The sequence below is a fragment of the Vigna angularis genome, chromosome 6, assembly GCF_016808095.1.
Source record: "Vigna angularis cultivar LongXiaoDou No.4 chromosome 6, ASM1680809v1, whole genome shotgun sequence".
In the NCBI taxonomy this organism is placed as follows: domain Eukaryota; kingdom Viridiplantae; phylum Streptophyta; class Magnoliopsida; order Fabales; family Fabaceae; genus Vigna; species Vigna angularis.
The window spans coordinates 20,732,901-20,749,084 of NC_068975.1; the positions used below are offsets into that span (position 1 = coordinate 20,732,901).

General features: G+C 32.5%; 1 protein-coding gene across 3 annotated transcripts; it reads left to right on the top strand.

The window, feature by feature from the left end:
* Window positions 1-11,311: 11,311 nt before the first annotated feature.
* On the top strand, window positions 11,312-16,184 carry LOC108320971 (vacuolar cation/proton exchanger 5). 3 transcript variants are annotated; one of them, XM_017552575.2, is made up of 12 exons: window positions 11,313-11,548; window positions 11,730-11,769; window positions 12,236-12,496; window positions 12,580-12,647; window positions 12,735-12,763; window positions 13,115-13,311; window positions 13,398-13,610; window positions 14,326-14,460; window positions 15,308-15,424; window positions 15,493-15,546; window positions 15,746-15,862; window positions 15,993-16,184. In XM_017552575.2, exons 1-12 carry the CDS (start codon window positions 11,514-11,516, stop codon window positions 16,086-16,088), a joined length of 1,362 nt encoding a protein of 453 aa, XP_017408064.1. In that variant the 5' UTR covers window positions 11,313-11,513; the 3' UTR covers window positions 16,089-16,184. The 3 variants fall into 3 exon arrangements, with proteins under 3 accessions (XP_052734619.1, XP_017408064.1, XP_017408065.1); XM_017552576.2 differs by having other exon boundaries at window positions 11,314-11,548; window positions 11,730-11,830; XM_052878659.1 differs by lacking the exon at window positions 15,746-15,862 and having other exon boundaries at window positions 11,312-11,548.

The following is a 16,184-nucleotide window of genomic DNA, read 5'->3' on the forward strand; positions in this document are numbered from 1 at the left end:
ATTCCTCTACTACTATCGAGCACAATACACTACCACAAAAGCAAGAGCAAGACAGGAATTTCTACAGGAAACAACACTAAAACTCTAACTCATTCTTACCTCAAACCTTCAGATTTAAGAAAGGAAAACCATCTATGGTAAAAGTCATGAGTGTGCACCCTCATTACTCTTATCAAGACGTTTTCTGTTCTTAAAACTTCTAGTTAGATACACACCTTACTATATAGACTCGGGGGAAATGGTAAGTCATACCATTTACACTCAATTCTTCACAGAGAAGACATGGCAAACCCACAACCTATAGGTTTCTAAGGAAGAACTGCTCTGAACTTTACTTTTCACATTTATTTTAATCAGAATTCTCAAATGGATTTGACAAATTTTTCATATCTAAAAAATTCACTAAATTTATTCAATGTTTTAATTCTGTTAATTATAATTATTAATTGAAGTTTTATTAATAAAATAATTCCATCATTTGTTTTATAATAACCATCTCTTCTCTTTCCATTTTCTCATATTACTCAAGCATATGGATATTAAGAGAATCTCATAACAACTTCAACCAACTCAATTGATTGAGATAATTCATGAAATTGTGGAACAAAAGTTATGATAGAAGACAAAATTGATTGAGTGGAAGAGAAGATAAAAAGTGTTTATTAGTGTTCTTTTTTGTTTCTTTCACAGCATCGTGTTAGCTGTAAAAGAAAGAGATGAGAGTTAGCCCCACATCTCATCACTTCTAGAAGGATTCTCTATCATCTATCTTTTTTTTCTTCTTATTATATAATTTTTTAGTTAAAATATAAAGTTAATTAAGAAATGGGTATTTTTATAATTTCACTTTTAGATATTTTTAACACATAAGGAAATAGGTCATTCTCAAATTAAAAGCAGCATAAAAAAAGAAAAACTCCAGAAGAAATGCGAATAACATAGTCCCAACTTTCCATTGCAATATATTTATTATAATGCGTCCATTTAAAAAAAAATTAAAATTTCAATTTCATAATGAGAGGATGCAACAATTATGCAAAGAAATATTTATATTTAATATGTTTTAGAATATAAAAATTAGTGTGTTTTAAAAGAATATCATACTGAATTAATTTAATATAATACCACTCTAGTTATTTACTTCGATTTCTAACTAAACCTTTTAACACAGTACCAAAATTCAGAAATCTATACTAAAATAATCTTTTTAAGTCTCGAAGCTTATTAATTTTATTTTGATCCAAACACACATATTTAACTTGTTTAAATCCACCACATCTTCCAAAAGTAATTAATCATATACCGGGTTAATTAAAATAATTCTACAACAAATTGCAAACACTATTGTTAGAATATTGATAATTTTTTAACAAGTACAATACTAATTTATCCATTTTTAAAATTAAAAGAAAAATCGTAGAAGAAGGAAAACAAACCAAAGAAAAGGGAACCCAAATTCAAACCCAACATTATCAAGACAATTAACTACTATAACTAATTTAATTATTCACTCTCATACATCCTAATATTTCTCTTGGAATCTTTTGTTTTTCTCTAATAGTAATCTCTAAGATCTTATTTGGCACATAACTCTAAATTGATTTAAGTTCGTGATTTTTTTTGTAAACTTAAATATACCACTCATCTTTCAATCTTTTATTTTATTAAAAAAATAATTTAAAATATAGTTGAAAGCACTACTAATAAAAATATTAAAATATTAATCTCATTTTTGGTATTATAATAAAGAAAAAAGAGGTTATTATATTTATATTTCAAATTCATTTTATTTTTTTATATCTTTGCCGAGGTATATTATCTCAATACTTAAGAATCTGTTGCTAAATTTAGTTTCTTCATAATAATAGTAATATATTTTTATAGTTTCTATCACTGAAAAAAGTAAGGTGATTTCTTCCTCCAAACGCATGGGGTGAGATGACTAATTTGTTCTTATATATGTTGAAAAATTGTGTTCTGAATTTTAAATTCTCAAATAAAAAAAGATATATTTATTTTTAATAAAAAATTGCATAATTCAGAATATCTCTATATTATACAATTCAAAATTGAAACTGAAAATCTTAAAATAGAGAACATGACTTACCGAAATCTCCAATACTACCACCAAACACATAACAACCTTAAAAAAAATGTATACAATTCTTATACTAACACAATCAATCAATACCTATTAAATTTAATTCTAAAAAGGAATATTTAATTTTTTAAATTTATAGGGGTTCAGGTTGAAATTAAGGAGGTGTAGAAAGAAATGCTCAAAAAGTAAAAGAAAAGAAAGATTGGGCATCTAAATTGAAATGTTGGGCTTATTCGTATGTTAATGGTCGGGGCTTTCTCCCTCCAGTATTGCTCTCTCTACCACCACCAAATACTCCTTTCACCCCTCTAAACCTCTCTAAATTTTTTTTTAGTCATCAAAGTATCTTTTATTACTTTATTTAATTAACCTTATTTATTTACCTTCTTTTCTAAACCCTAAATTCCTACTTCATTTTCACTCTCTCCCGTAGCCCCACCCCCCAACTCTCACTCTCTGTTTTAGTTTCCAAATCCGTTTATTTTTCACTCCCAAACTCTCACTTCCTGATCCGTTTCTTTCCATTTCCCAACTCTCACTTTCTCTCCTTTTCCATATCCGTTTCCACTTTTTCTCTATTTTGGTTTTGGTTCGTGATGTGGCTATTCGTGGTGCGACAATACGGTAGTATGTGCGATGATCATTCGGTTGTGCGGCGCTGCAGCAGATATAAAAGTAGAATCAAATTTCGGATGGTCTCGATTGGTTGACATTGTTTGAAAGTGGATAACGTCTATTAGCCATGTTGATCTTTTGGTCCACAGAACCAAAAGTGTTCATTTTTCCCCAAGTGAACCTGCATATGTAAATAACTAAATAAGCCTATTTTAATTTTAGGTTTAAATGCTTACTTCGTCCTCATGTTAAGAGGTGAATTTCTGTTTAGTACCCGGTTTTAAAAATGAAGACATTGAGTCCCTATGTTATGAAAAGTATATGAATAAGGTCCTGTCCGTTAAGTTGACAGCAATGACGTTAAGTCCATGCTGATGTGGCCATACTTTTTCTCTTCTCTCTTCTACTGTCCAGCTTTTTCTATCTCTTATTCAGCTTTTTCTTTGATGATTTGTTGAACTTGTTCTTTCTTTGTGGACCTTATTCATATATTTTTCATAACATAGGGATCCAATGTCTTCATTTCTAAAACAGGGTACTAAACAGAAATTCACCTCTTAACATGGAGACGAAGTAAGCATTTAAGCCTTAATTTTATATATATTATTTCCTTAATTCATAAATAAAGTTTACTACACTAAATAAATTAACGTGGGTTTGCTCTAATTAACTAGCTATTTTTAGCTCTCAATTTTTAGCATTTGTTACCTATAATGTCTTCTTGAAACAATGTTTAAGCTTAAACCGTAAGATCATGATTGTTCCTCTGTAAGGATAATGTTCTAAAAAAGAAGCTACATATTACAATGAATCATGCGCCCCTGAATTGTGTAAACTTCAAAATCAATTTATTTTGGCTGAAACTAATGATACCTCTGTCTCCATTCACTTTCTTTCATGGTCATTCTTTTATCCAATCTTTGCATCACCAATAAAAACAAAACTTTATTCTCTTTCACCTGAAACAGATATCAACATCTGTTTTCCCTTCAGCGAATGTTGATATCTGTTGACGGATTATCACATTCGTTGAAGGATTACCATAACTCCTTTAGTGCTCCTGAGACGAAGCTTCCTCTGCTGCCTTCGATAAGCACCATTACAAACACCAAGCTCTACCACCACTGGTTCCTTGAACCACTTGCAACCTCCCACCAAGCACAACCCACTACCAAGACACACACACTCACATCACCACCACACTCACAGAGGACAATGAAATAGTGAGGAAGAAGAATGAGAGAGTTGATTTCCATGTGCAAGTTTGGGTGTGGGGGGAGGGGGGGGGGGGGGTGGCGCATTACTATGTAACTAATGAAGTAGGTGGATATGGGTGAAAAAACTTACTACAATAATTAAATGATACTTAAGGACAAATTAGGTATGGGGTGGTGTAGAAAGCATTTGATGGTGGTGGAGGGAGCAACACTTTTCTCCCTCCCTTCAATTTTTTTCACTGCACCCTAAATTTTACTATGATACCAAATATGTCCTTTCAATATTATATATATATATATATATATATATATATATATATATATTAAATTAATTACGTAAGCAATAATTACTACTTATCAAATGTATTTATTGTGTAATGATAATATATTTATTAAGACATTGCACCTTCACATCATCTTCACATTGAGAATAAACAACATTTTTTCTCTTCTTCAAATTCAACTTTAGCTTTCTTCAACAACGTTCAACTTTAGGCTTCTTTTTGTTTACTGTTTTTAATTTATTAAAATTTATTTGTTTCTTTTTATGAATGTTATTATTATTGAAGGTATTCTATGTTAATGTCCTCTTTTAGGTGGTTATAGTCTAAGATGGAAGATTATCCTTTAAATTTTATGGAATTACTAGTAAATTTCAGTTGCATGTCAAATTTATCTTTTTTTTTATAAATGAAATGTGCAAAGGAGATTACAGAAATAACTTTACAACTAGATTTTTCCAACACGTGATGAGTTAAATCAATAGGTTCAAAGGATATCTTTTGATCTTGATTTTGTTGTTGTCATTATAAGATTTGATAAAGTTAATGATTAACTTGAGAGAAATATATATGTATTGTTAGGATGTGAAAATGGTGAGAAGTATACGAAATAAAAGTCTAATGCTCAACCTAGTGTATATCCGGCACGAGAAAATGTGATTATCCTTTTAAATTGAGGTAAACGAGTTTCTAACGGAGATGAGCGATTATTGAAGGTAATGTGTGAATATCATAACCATGATTTGTCATAAACTTTAGTTGGTCACTCTTTTGTCGGGAGGCTAAAATCCACTAAACATTCATTGTTTGTTGATATGACTAAGACTCAAGTGAAGTCTACAAACATTCTCCTTACTCTCAAAGAAAATAACGAGTGTAATGTGACAATAACAAAACAAGTATATAATATAAGATACACTTACAAACGATCATTGAGAGGTTTGTGAACTGAATTACAATAACTGATGATGATGTTAGAATGTGATAACATCCAGTGAAGTATATATGTAAACAAAATTTTATCATCTTTTATGTCGTTTCCACATTCAGAAAAATGTGCAAGCCAAGTGCAAAGTGTTACTAAATTTTGTTGATGCATGAGATGTTGTCATGGAATCATAGAAAAATGTCATGGATTGTGAACATGATTCAACCTTTAATGATTGTATTGATCGCCTTTATCATGTTTGTAACTCATGGCCTTAATTCTTTGGATATGTTAATGACTCTTGAATCATTCCGTATAAGAAATAATTTGTAAAGGCATGGACAAACCGAATAATGCATTTAGGAAACGACAATATCAAATAAGTATGTTTGAATCTTGTTTCATTTAGTTGTTCTTGTTATATGTTTTATGATGTTGTTCATGTTATTTACATCAAGGTTGTTTCTGCTCACTAGAGCTTGAAAAAGGTATTGGGAAGTAGTATGTGAGACAATTGCTCGTGTAGGGATGCAATTCATAACTTCATGATCTTACAACATAATGAAATAAATGCGTCATTTGAAAAAAGTCTAAATCTTATTAGTGATGCTCTTAAGCCAATCAAGTATAAAATATTAGATGGATATGTATCAAAATATGATTTGGGACTCACTAGTGAGCTGTTCAATATGTTCAGCATATATAATTTGATAGTGAAAGTTATGGTTAGGTTTTGAGACGAACATATGGTCTACCATGTGCTTGTTAATTAATACGATATGACCTTAGGTTGATTCCTCTCTCTAAAATTCATATCATGTGGACTATATTGAGTTTTTCAAATATTTCATCAAATGAATCGTACGCAAAGTTATGCATTCAAATGGAACTTGATTTGGTGCTCAATCATTTGAAAGAAATTGACATTGCAGGAAAAGTGGTAATCAAACAGAAGTTACTTGAAATTATTTGTCCTACTATGACATCAATGGTAAGACCAAAACATAAAGTTAAAATGAAGAGTGCACAAAAGAATAAAAGGTCTACAAAGTGTGAACCTTCATATTTCGAGCATGTAGGCACCTTACATTCCAGACATGATAGTTCTTTAGCAAAGAAATACATGCAATATAAGGTTAAATCTAATGCAAGATTTGGATTTATGTAACAAAAGTGAATACTCATTTAGTTCAATTCCATATGATTTTTCACCTTACATTGTTGATGTTGTTGATGGTAATTGTGGGCATAGATGCATTGTTTCTTTATTAGGGATGAGTGAAGAGTCATAACCCCTTATTCGACGTGATTTGTATAAAGAACTTAGTGGCATGATGGCGTGATGAATATACAAGATTAGTGGGAAGCTATGATTGACTAGAAGAACTAAGGAAGTCTTTGCGAGTCGATTCACAATTAGGGACACATGTTGCTATATTTTACACTATGTTTTAGCTTTTTCTTCCATAACAATTTGTTTAATTGATTACAAGCTAATATGGAGAAGTGAATGATTATACTAGACATGGACTATATTATTTTTAATCAATATAATGTCATCTTAGTATGTTTTTCCCATTACGTACTACACCACTTTCTGATATAAGACAACATCGATTAATCAGTATAGGACATGTTCTTGATTCTCACTTTGTGCAAGTAAAATGATTATTATTTTCTACCATTATAAAATAAATTTACTAATTTTATGTTACATGTTCACCTACAAGAAGGTTGTCATTTATCAATGTTGGATATCATATTGTCTCTCCAATATCCTGAGGCTCAGACAATCATCTTTTTATGTCATTAAGATGTAAATAATTGTAGAGTTGATGGATGTCAATACCAGTTATGTAAACATGCACCTGGATTGATATTTATGTTATGTATACAAATTATATAAATGAAAATATTAAATACAAATTTTTAATTATAAACATTAATTTAAAGTTTAAACAAAATAAGACATAATAAAAACGCTGCTAGCCAGATGTAGATGAATGTATGTTGTGTACATTACAAACTCCTCTAATGTTTTTTAGCATGTTCTTTAAACGCTTCATTAGCTATCTATAATGTCTCGCTAACATGGTCTCAGATTATAGAGTCCTCACTCACGTCATAACAATTAATCATTTGTTGTAAGATTGTCATAACGCGTCTAATAACACCTTGTAACAACGAAAACAACAAAGTAATTAACATTGTTTCATAATATAAAAACATAAATATCATTTGGTTACATACCAATAAACCAGATTCTGACTCTGATCTCTTGCGAATTAGAATGCCATCTTGGAAATGCCGACGAAGTTGAAGTACGAGACTCGGTTAGTCATCCCTAATAGGACAAATAACATAATGATGTGATACCCTTTCAAACCACTGGAGGTATCCCTTAACACACGCATATGGAGAGGCGACTGCTATGACATTCACCAACACATGCTCGACGAAGTGTACCAACAATTATCAATGGTTGCTAAGTCAGCCTCTACAACAACATTTGGCGACCGCGAGATAGTTTGCTCATACTCAAATTGCCTTAATACACATTTGGACAGATGACGGTGTACAATCTCACCCACTTGATGAAGCTAGAGAACATAAAGATTTTCAAATGTGGACTATCACAAACCTACAGCTTGAGGTTTAACCTCATCAAGACTTGGCAAGAGCACTATCACTTTGAGAACTTCCTCAGACAAACTGTATTCTCAAAATGGCATAGATTCCCTTTTCACTCACAGAGAGCTTCCCTTAGACACACCGCTCTAATACTCTCAAAATGAAAAGTTAAATTCTAAGAGCTGTGAAGACTTATATTTATAAGCTTAGGTCCGTGCAGGGTTAGAAACTAAAAAGACATATCTCAACTGCCAGTGATAATCGATTATCATAAGTGATATCGATTATTGGTGTTCGTTATGGAGTTTTCAAAAAAGTGATAATCGATTATTCTAGGGAATAATCGATTATTTGCGTGACTTGGGCAATACTAACTCAGACTAGAATAATCGATTATCCTGAGCAATAATCGATTATATGCGCAAAGACTCTCTAAACAGGAAAACTTCTAAGTGTTCTTACTTTAACAAGGTAATTCCTATACAATTAATTCTACAAAATGCTTTTAAAATAAGTACAACAAAAGTCTTCAAGTTCTTCATCTTATAGCATCATCAAAACCATAATATCTTCAAGATATGTATTTCAATATATACACCAGTGCTCTTCATTGGTAACACTTCCTATCCTAGAAAAGTGCTCATATATCCAAATCTATAAAAAAAGTGAAAATGTATTTCAATAATGAAACAATATAGGAAATCAAAGTAAAAGAAATCTAGCTAATTGCTTTGCCTATGTAAAGTTAGCATCTCCAAGATACTCGTACAAGTTGGCAAGTGTAACAACTCCCTAGGTATATCTGTCACATGACAATAAATATCTAAGGAGCATCAAGTAGGATACAACAATGTACATGACACTCTTATACACAAAAAATGTGCATCCAACAAGATACAACAACAAGGCCCATGAGACATACTCCTACCGTTGGTTCTCATAACAATCATTATATAGGTCTCTGATAACGGTTGAAAAATTGTTATTTTTATACTTAATTTTGACCTTAAAAATAACCTTTATGACTTAGAAACTAGCTTGAAATCATGCTTTTGCTTAAGTTTTGGAAATAAGAGAGTTGGATGGGTTTTATGCTTGATTTTCCTTGTTTTGACAGGAATTAAGATGAATTGGATAAAAGAATTTGAAGTAGCAAGGAGTTGGACTCAGGAAAGGAAGGAAAAGTGCACAAAAGAAGAACCGTTGCCACCGCTCAACGCCATTTGCACTGTTGAGCGCCAATCTGGCTGATGAGTACATTGTCTCACGCTTAAGCGCTACGCTGAGGGCCAATTCAAGTATCGCACCTACCACTGAGCGGTATTTTTACCGCTGAGTGCCAGACTGTGCTGTTGAATACACTGTTTCGCGCCTGAGCGTCAACGCTAAGGGTCGTTCTGAGTGCCGCACTTACCGCTGAGTGCCAAAACTGCCGCTGAGCGCTGTCAACTTGGGCTTGGGCCTGTTTTATGTATTTTTAATGAACTATTTAAGGGTTTAGTCGACCTAAGATCTTTGGACAGAAAAAGGCGAAATCACACTCCTTTCACCCCTTGGAGGCAGATTTTGGATGCGGAAGCTACTTTCTTCAAATTCTAGGGTTCTATCTTTCATTCTTTTCATTATTTTCATCTAGTTTCACCATGTCTATGGTGAACTAAACCTCCATTGTTGTTGGAAAAACGATGTAATCCTTTGAAACTATCATGTATTGAATTGATTCTTGATTATATATGCTTTACTTCATTAATTGTTAGGGTTCTTCCTCTATACTCTATGCATGCTTTGTTTAACTCATTCAATTGCATGATTATTGATTTTGTCGATATGGACACATCCGGGGAAATCTAGAACTGGGGAAATTCTCCCGGAAGCAATATTACCTAGACATATGAATAGGATGATCGGTTGCCTTTAAGCTTCTGTACAAATATAATGCATGATTAATTGCTAGGGAGACAAGACATTGTGAACTAGTGATTATGATTAGGCTTGCTTCACCGAGACATCAGGTTTAAGGTAAATTAGAAAGTGGCATTAACATTAATGAAGAAAGATGAATTCATGAATACATGAGAGTGGATAGGATAAGTTGGAAACCCCAACAACATCATCATTCCATATTTTACATCAATCACTTTTGCATCTTTCAATCCAATTGATCAAAACTTGCATTCATGTTTATTTTTCACAATTCAACCACAATGATTTTGTTTACAAGTCTCATTTAATCAAGAAATCACATAACTGTCTAGGCCGTGAGTCCTTTTGGAAACGATACTTGGTCTTACCATTTATTATTACTTGATACGATTCGATACACTTGTCGAAGTGTTAACAGTCTCTCAACCAACTTGGTTTTATTTGAGGGCCGCAGTTGAGCTTAGATGTATCCCTCGCGCGATCCACACTGAATAGGTCCATGAGACTTTCCAAAGCCACTTCAAAGTCTAGTGGTTATTTGGACAAAACTGTCCCACTATAGGCAAATGTAGCAGCATGGACACATTATCTAGTGTGACAGTCATCTCACTAACAGGGACATAGAAAATGTTTATCTCTCCATGTCATCTCTCAACAAACATCAATATCAATCTCTTATCAACATAACAGTACAAAATATCACAGAGATGACATGCTCTAAATTTATATAATTTTTATCATGGAAAATTAACTTTATCACCCCTTGATCCTACGCATAACAATTGTATATAAAATTTAAACAAGTCATCAACCATAAAAAAAAATTATTATCCCAAACTTCCCACAATACATTTGCAACGTGATTAACACACAATTAATATATATATTCTTTTTAATTGTTATTAATTATGTATAAATAAAATATTGATTTTAAAAAAAAAGTTAATATTTATGAATGAAAATCTTATAACTTCAACTTTAATATCTTTTCACTTAAACAATTTATTCAGCCAATTAAAGTTTTCTTCATATCATAATTTTCAAAATAATTATTCAACTTAATTTTCTGTTTTCTATTAAAATCAAATCAATGTCAAGTAAATATTTAAGCAATGAAATTCATTATTTTAAAAATATCTAATGGTGAGTAATATCAAGTTAATTAATACAATAATACAGAAACTTCGAATAACTTATATATTATCAAAATAATAAAAGAGAAAACAGATACATGCAGCATAACAACTGAATTCTATCAACTTACCATCTATAATAAATTTTCTAACTTTCACATCAATTACTTTTAAATTATACATAAGAAATTTCTTATTTATTGACCATGTAAATATACGCATTAAACTCAAATAAATAAAAATATTATTTACGTTCTATTCTTAAACCGCCAACATTAAATATGTCCTGGAATCAGGAGTTTCCATGGAACAAAGTCAAAGGAAAATCAAGGTTTGGAATCAAGATGAAATCAACGACGATGCAGAGTCCTAAGATCGTTTTTTTGACAACTATTGACAGAGACCGATATAAAAATGAGAAATGTGTGTTAACTAACGGTTAAGGAAAGTACAAAATGAAGAATAATAATAATATTAATAATCATAAAAAGAAACTGCTCTCCAGAAAGAACTTGAACCAAAGCAAACGAAACCACAACAAAACTGAAACTGAAACTCACCCAAACCAAAAGCTTTTTCACTCTAAAACTCGAAAACCGAAATTTTCATTCACATAATAGAAATAGTTGTTCTGGGGCAGTTTGGTTGCTTAATAGTTAATGCCCACTTGAATCATACACACAAATGGAGACTCGGGTTGAAGGGAAACCTACTCGTCTGTAAGTACTTGGATTGGATGCTTCAAATTTATTAAAAAGATTTGTTTTTTCTCTGTTGGGTCTTGTTTTCTAATGTTAGTATTTGATGTATTTTTGCTCAATAGCGCAGCTGCTTATATATATATATATGTGTATATATATACTTTTTATTTTTCCCTAATATTCAATGTCTTCATTGCAGTGCATCAGGGTTCTCAGATAACTTGTCTGAGACTTGCAAGGTGTGATCTTTCTCCCATTTTGGTGAACCCTTTGTACAATTCCTTTTGAATTTTGTAAAGGGTTAGTGTTTTCATTTTTTTTCTTTTTTTAATTTATGTTACCATAATTTGCAAGTCAAATGGGAGTTTCTGTAGTTTGTTGGTGTTTATGAATGTTTTATTATGTTAGTGAGTTGAATGATTTATGCAGTTTTCCATACCCTAGATTTACAGCTTCTATTATGACAATGCTTATTGACAGTGTGTGAATTATGCTCTTATTTTTTGGAATTCCAGTGCAATGATGTTTTATTGTAGCATTTCCGTCTTTTCATTTTGTGCCAGTGAATGTTTCCTTTCAAATTTATGTAAAGAATCAGCTTGGCAGTTGTAAAAAAAAATGCAATGTTGGAAATTACTAGTGTGAAGAAAGTGCTGTGATACAGAATTCGGTCAATGTAGATGATTTCTATTGTTTGTGTCACAGATGGGTACTCCAAATGGAAGAGGAATTCACAAGTCTGATGATGAAATTCCTTTTGACTCCGACATAAATTATCACTCGGCTGAATCTAGTCTGGTGGAGGTACTTGGATCACATTCTGGAGAATCTCTGACTGTTCATCATGAAACGTTGGCTGGTATTGTTTATAGGAGCATACAAGTTGTGATTTTCTCTAACAAACTCAACTTGCTTATGCCTTTTGGGCCTGTTGCAATTCTTGTGCAGAAGTTGACTGCTCATCTTGTGAGTCGGAGTTCATACACTTCTTAATTTTGCTTCACTTTTTGATTGAATATCTTGTATTAATTTGTGAAGGTGAACTACAGGGTTGGGTCTTTGCTCTGAGTTTGTTGGGTATAATGCCTCTGGCGGAGCGGTTAGGTTATGCTACCGAGTAATATTACATGTACTCTTTAAGGTTTTGAGTAAGGTTTTCACACTTTATGGTTTCTGATGTTACCCTTTTCTTGGTCTTGTATAGGCAGCTGGCATTTTACAGTGGAGATACTGGTAAAGTAATAATAGCATTCTTCTAAATCTGTCTTCTTTTTAATCAATCTAGAACATACACTGAAATAAGTTAAAGAACAACTACTAAATGTAATATAATGTGTGTGTGTTTGTCTGACCAGTTAATTATTCAGACAAGTATCTCTTAAACTTTAACTATTTTTTTTATATGCCATATATTTCATTGAAAAAATGATCCAGTTACTAACTTCAGCCTTACGTGGTTTTAATAACCAATTGCCAAATCAGTTATCTACATGCAGTTTCTTTCTAAGTGGTTCATTCTTCTTTTGTTATCAGTCATGTGCTTGTGGTGGTTTATTTTTAATACTGTTGTATTGTATGTTGCAGTTGGGGGTCTTTTAAATGCTACATTTGGAAATGCAACAGAATTGATCATCTCAATATATGCACTGAAAAGTGGAATGACACGGGTTGTCCAGCTCTCTTTGCTGGGATCAATTTTGTCCAATATGTTACTAGTGCTTGGATGTGCATTCTTATGCGGTGGGATTGTTAATCATAAGAAAGAACAAGTGTTTAACAAGGTAGACATGTTAGTTTCTTTCTTTTTAATATTATATCCCTTAGTTTCATTATGCATTACCTGTATCTGATTCAATTTAGCATGTAGGCAACTGCTTCTGTGAATTCAGGATTACTGTTGATGGCAGTCATGGGCATACTTTTTCCAGCTGTGCTACACTATACACATACCGAGGTTCATGTTGGGAAGTCAGAGTTGTCCCTTTCAAGATTCAGCAGCTGTGTCATGCTTGTGGCCTATGCTGCATACCTGTTTTTTCAGTTAAAAAGTCAAAGAAGTCTCTATGTCTCTGTGAACGAGGTTGGCATTCTTACTAGGTTTCCCTTTTCTTTCCTCAGTGGTTCTTTTGTTTGTGGATATGTGCTATGCCAAGTGATATCATTGATTTGCTTGCTCTTGAGTATATGTAATCGTAATCGTAACTTTGTCATGAATAGGAACTGTGACACATGGACTGTTTAGATATTGTTCAGAATGGATGTCCTTTATTCTAAACAAGGAGCATGCTGCAAGTTATATTCAGATTCTAGACTAAGATAGTATATGCCATGTCCCATTAATTCCAATAGATTTGTTAGAATTTCTGCTCACACTTTGGAGGGGGATTGAATGAAGGCAGATGGCTATTGGCATCAAGTCTTGAACCTTGTTATTCTTTAAGATTGCTTGTATTTTTATTCATGTAAGTCAATATTCAAATGATTCATCACCCTTACCTGAAAATTGTAGCCTGAAAGAGTGGATCAATGCAAGTGATGATTAACCAAGTTGACAAGTTTTTTCTCTTAGAAGTAAACAGAGTTATTGGTTGTTGATTATATAAGTTATAACCTACGTATATTCTTTTTATCTCAAGCAACTCAAAATGATTTTTCTAGTATGCTTTGATCTTCATTACTAGGATGAAGCAAGGCTTGTTTGTGTTGCTTCACATTCAAATTATTATCTTGTTTCCTGTAAATGCTTGACATAGCATTTTAGCTCACCAATCTGTGGTAACATGATGTGAATTCAGGAAGAGGGTCAGAGTGGAAACAACTCAAATGACGATGAATCACCAGATATTTCGAAATGGGAATCAATAATATGGCTTTCGGTTATGACTGCTTGGATATCAATCTTGTCTGAATACTTGGTTGGCGCTATAGAGGTGGATAATATTCACATTTTTACTTTTAACTTATTGAAGCTTGGAAGCTTGAAAATACTTGTTGAAGTAGCATTCAGCTGTTTGAGATTTTATCGGTTATTATTTTTTTTCTGCACAACTTTTTATCTAGTCACTGACACATATCACATAATCCAAGTCTTAAATGTTGGTTTGGCATTGGTTGGTCCATGTTTATCAGCATCAGATGCTTAGTCATATTTAAGATGTGCTGTCTGCGAAGTTAAACTATTTTTGTCTACTAGTTAATCTCGATTTTGTGATAGGTTCCCAAGGGTAGAGTGATGATCAAGATCACAAAATGACTGAACTGATAGAAATGCAAATGATTTAGAAATGAAAGAACTCCTAAGGAGATGTCACCTTACAACTGAGTAGAGATCCTTTGTTCTCAATGATTTCTCGTATCTCTCACAACCTTTGAGATTTAAGAACCTCCTGCAATAGAATAATTGTCAACATAAATGCATCCTTTCTAACTTGTCAAATACTCCCTTTTTTTTTCTGATTAGGCCTTCCAAATTATAGCTGTCTCTGTTGTCTCCTATCATGTTCTTCCTTCATCTTTGCCGTTGGTCTTATCTCTGTCATATCATTCAATTTCTTGTTTTGCTTGTCCTTTTGGATATTTACAAGAAATGTGATTTTCTTATGATATCATTATTTTTGAATTATATATAAACTGAGAAACTGGTCATTCTTCCTTCATCTACCCTCTTAGAAATCCACACCCAAATACAGGGAATGTAATTTTAATGAAATTTCAGTATGTTCTTATGTGGACATTTTTGGAGGAAATAAATTTCCTGTTTGATAAACTTTTTTCCAGGGAGCATCTACTGCATGGGAAATTCCAATTGCATTTATCAGTGTCATATTGCTTCCGCTAGTGGGGAATGCGGCTGAGCATGCCAGTGCTATAATGTTTGCCATGAAAGATAAACTTGTGAGTTTCCTTTCTTGCACTCACAGACATGGGTGTGCACACATATTCATTGGTTTTATTCCTTGCAGGACATTTCCATAGGGGTTGCAATAGGCTCATCCACACAGATATCTATGTTTGTGGTAAGTATTATGTTGTATGGATGGACTTGACCATGTTCATAAATATAGCTAATTTTTTCTGAGCTTAATGTTCCTTTATTTAGTGGTTCATGGCTTGATGCAGCATTAAGGGGGTTGTTCCATTCACAAGTGCCTCCTCATAACATAAGTCTAGTCTGTGAAATTTCATTTTCTTCAGAGTTTCCTTCTCATTATGCAGATACCATTTTGTGTTGTTATTGGCTGGATAATGGGGCATTCTATGGACTTGAACTTTCAACTATTTGAAACTGCAGCACTATTTGTTACTGTTTTAGTTGTAGCCTTCATGTTGCAGGTATGTGTTCAAAGATTTACAAAAGAATGAAAATTAAAAGCATGGTACTAGGGAGGACATGTTAGCAATGTCTTGATGATTATTAGTATGGTGAAAAGAAAACATTGTGACATTTATTATGCATTTGCAGGAAGGAACTGCTAATTACTTCAAAGGATTGATGCTTATTCTTTGCTATCTGATTGTGGCAGCCAGTTTTTATGTACATATAGATTCCTCTGAATAGGGTACATGTGTCTTACATTGTATATGTAGTTTTCTGAAATGAGGTTGTGAAGATTTTGTTGTTCCCCTTACTCATGAAATTATTTTTCCTCTTGTT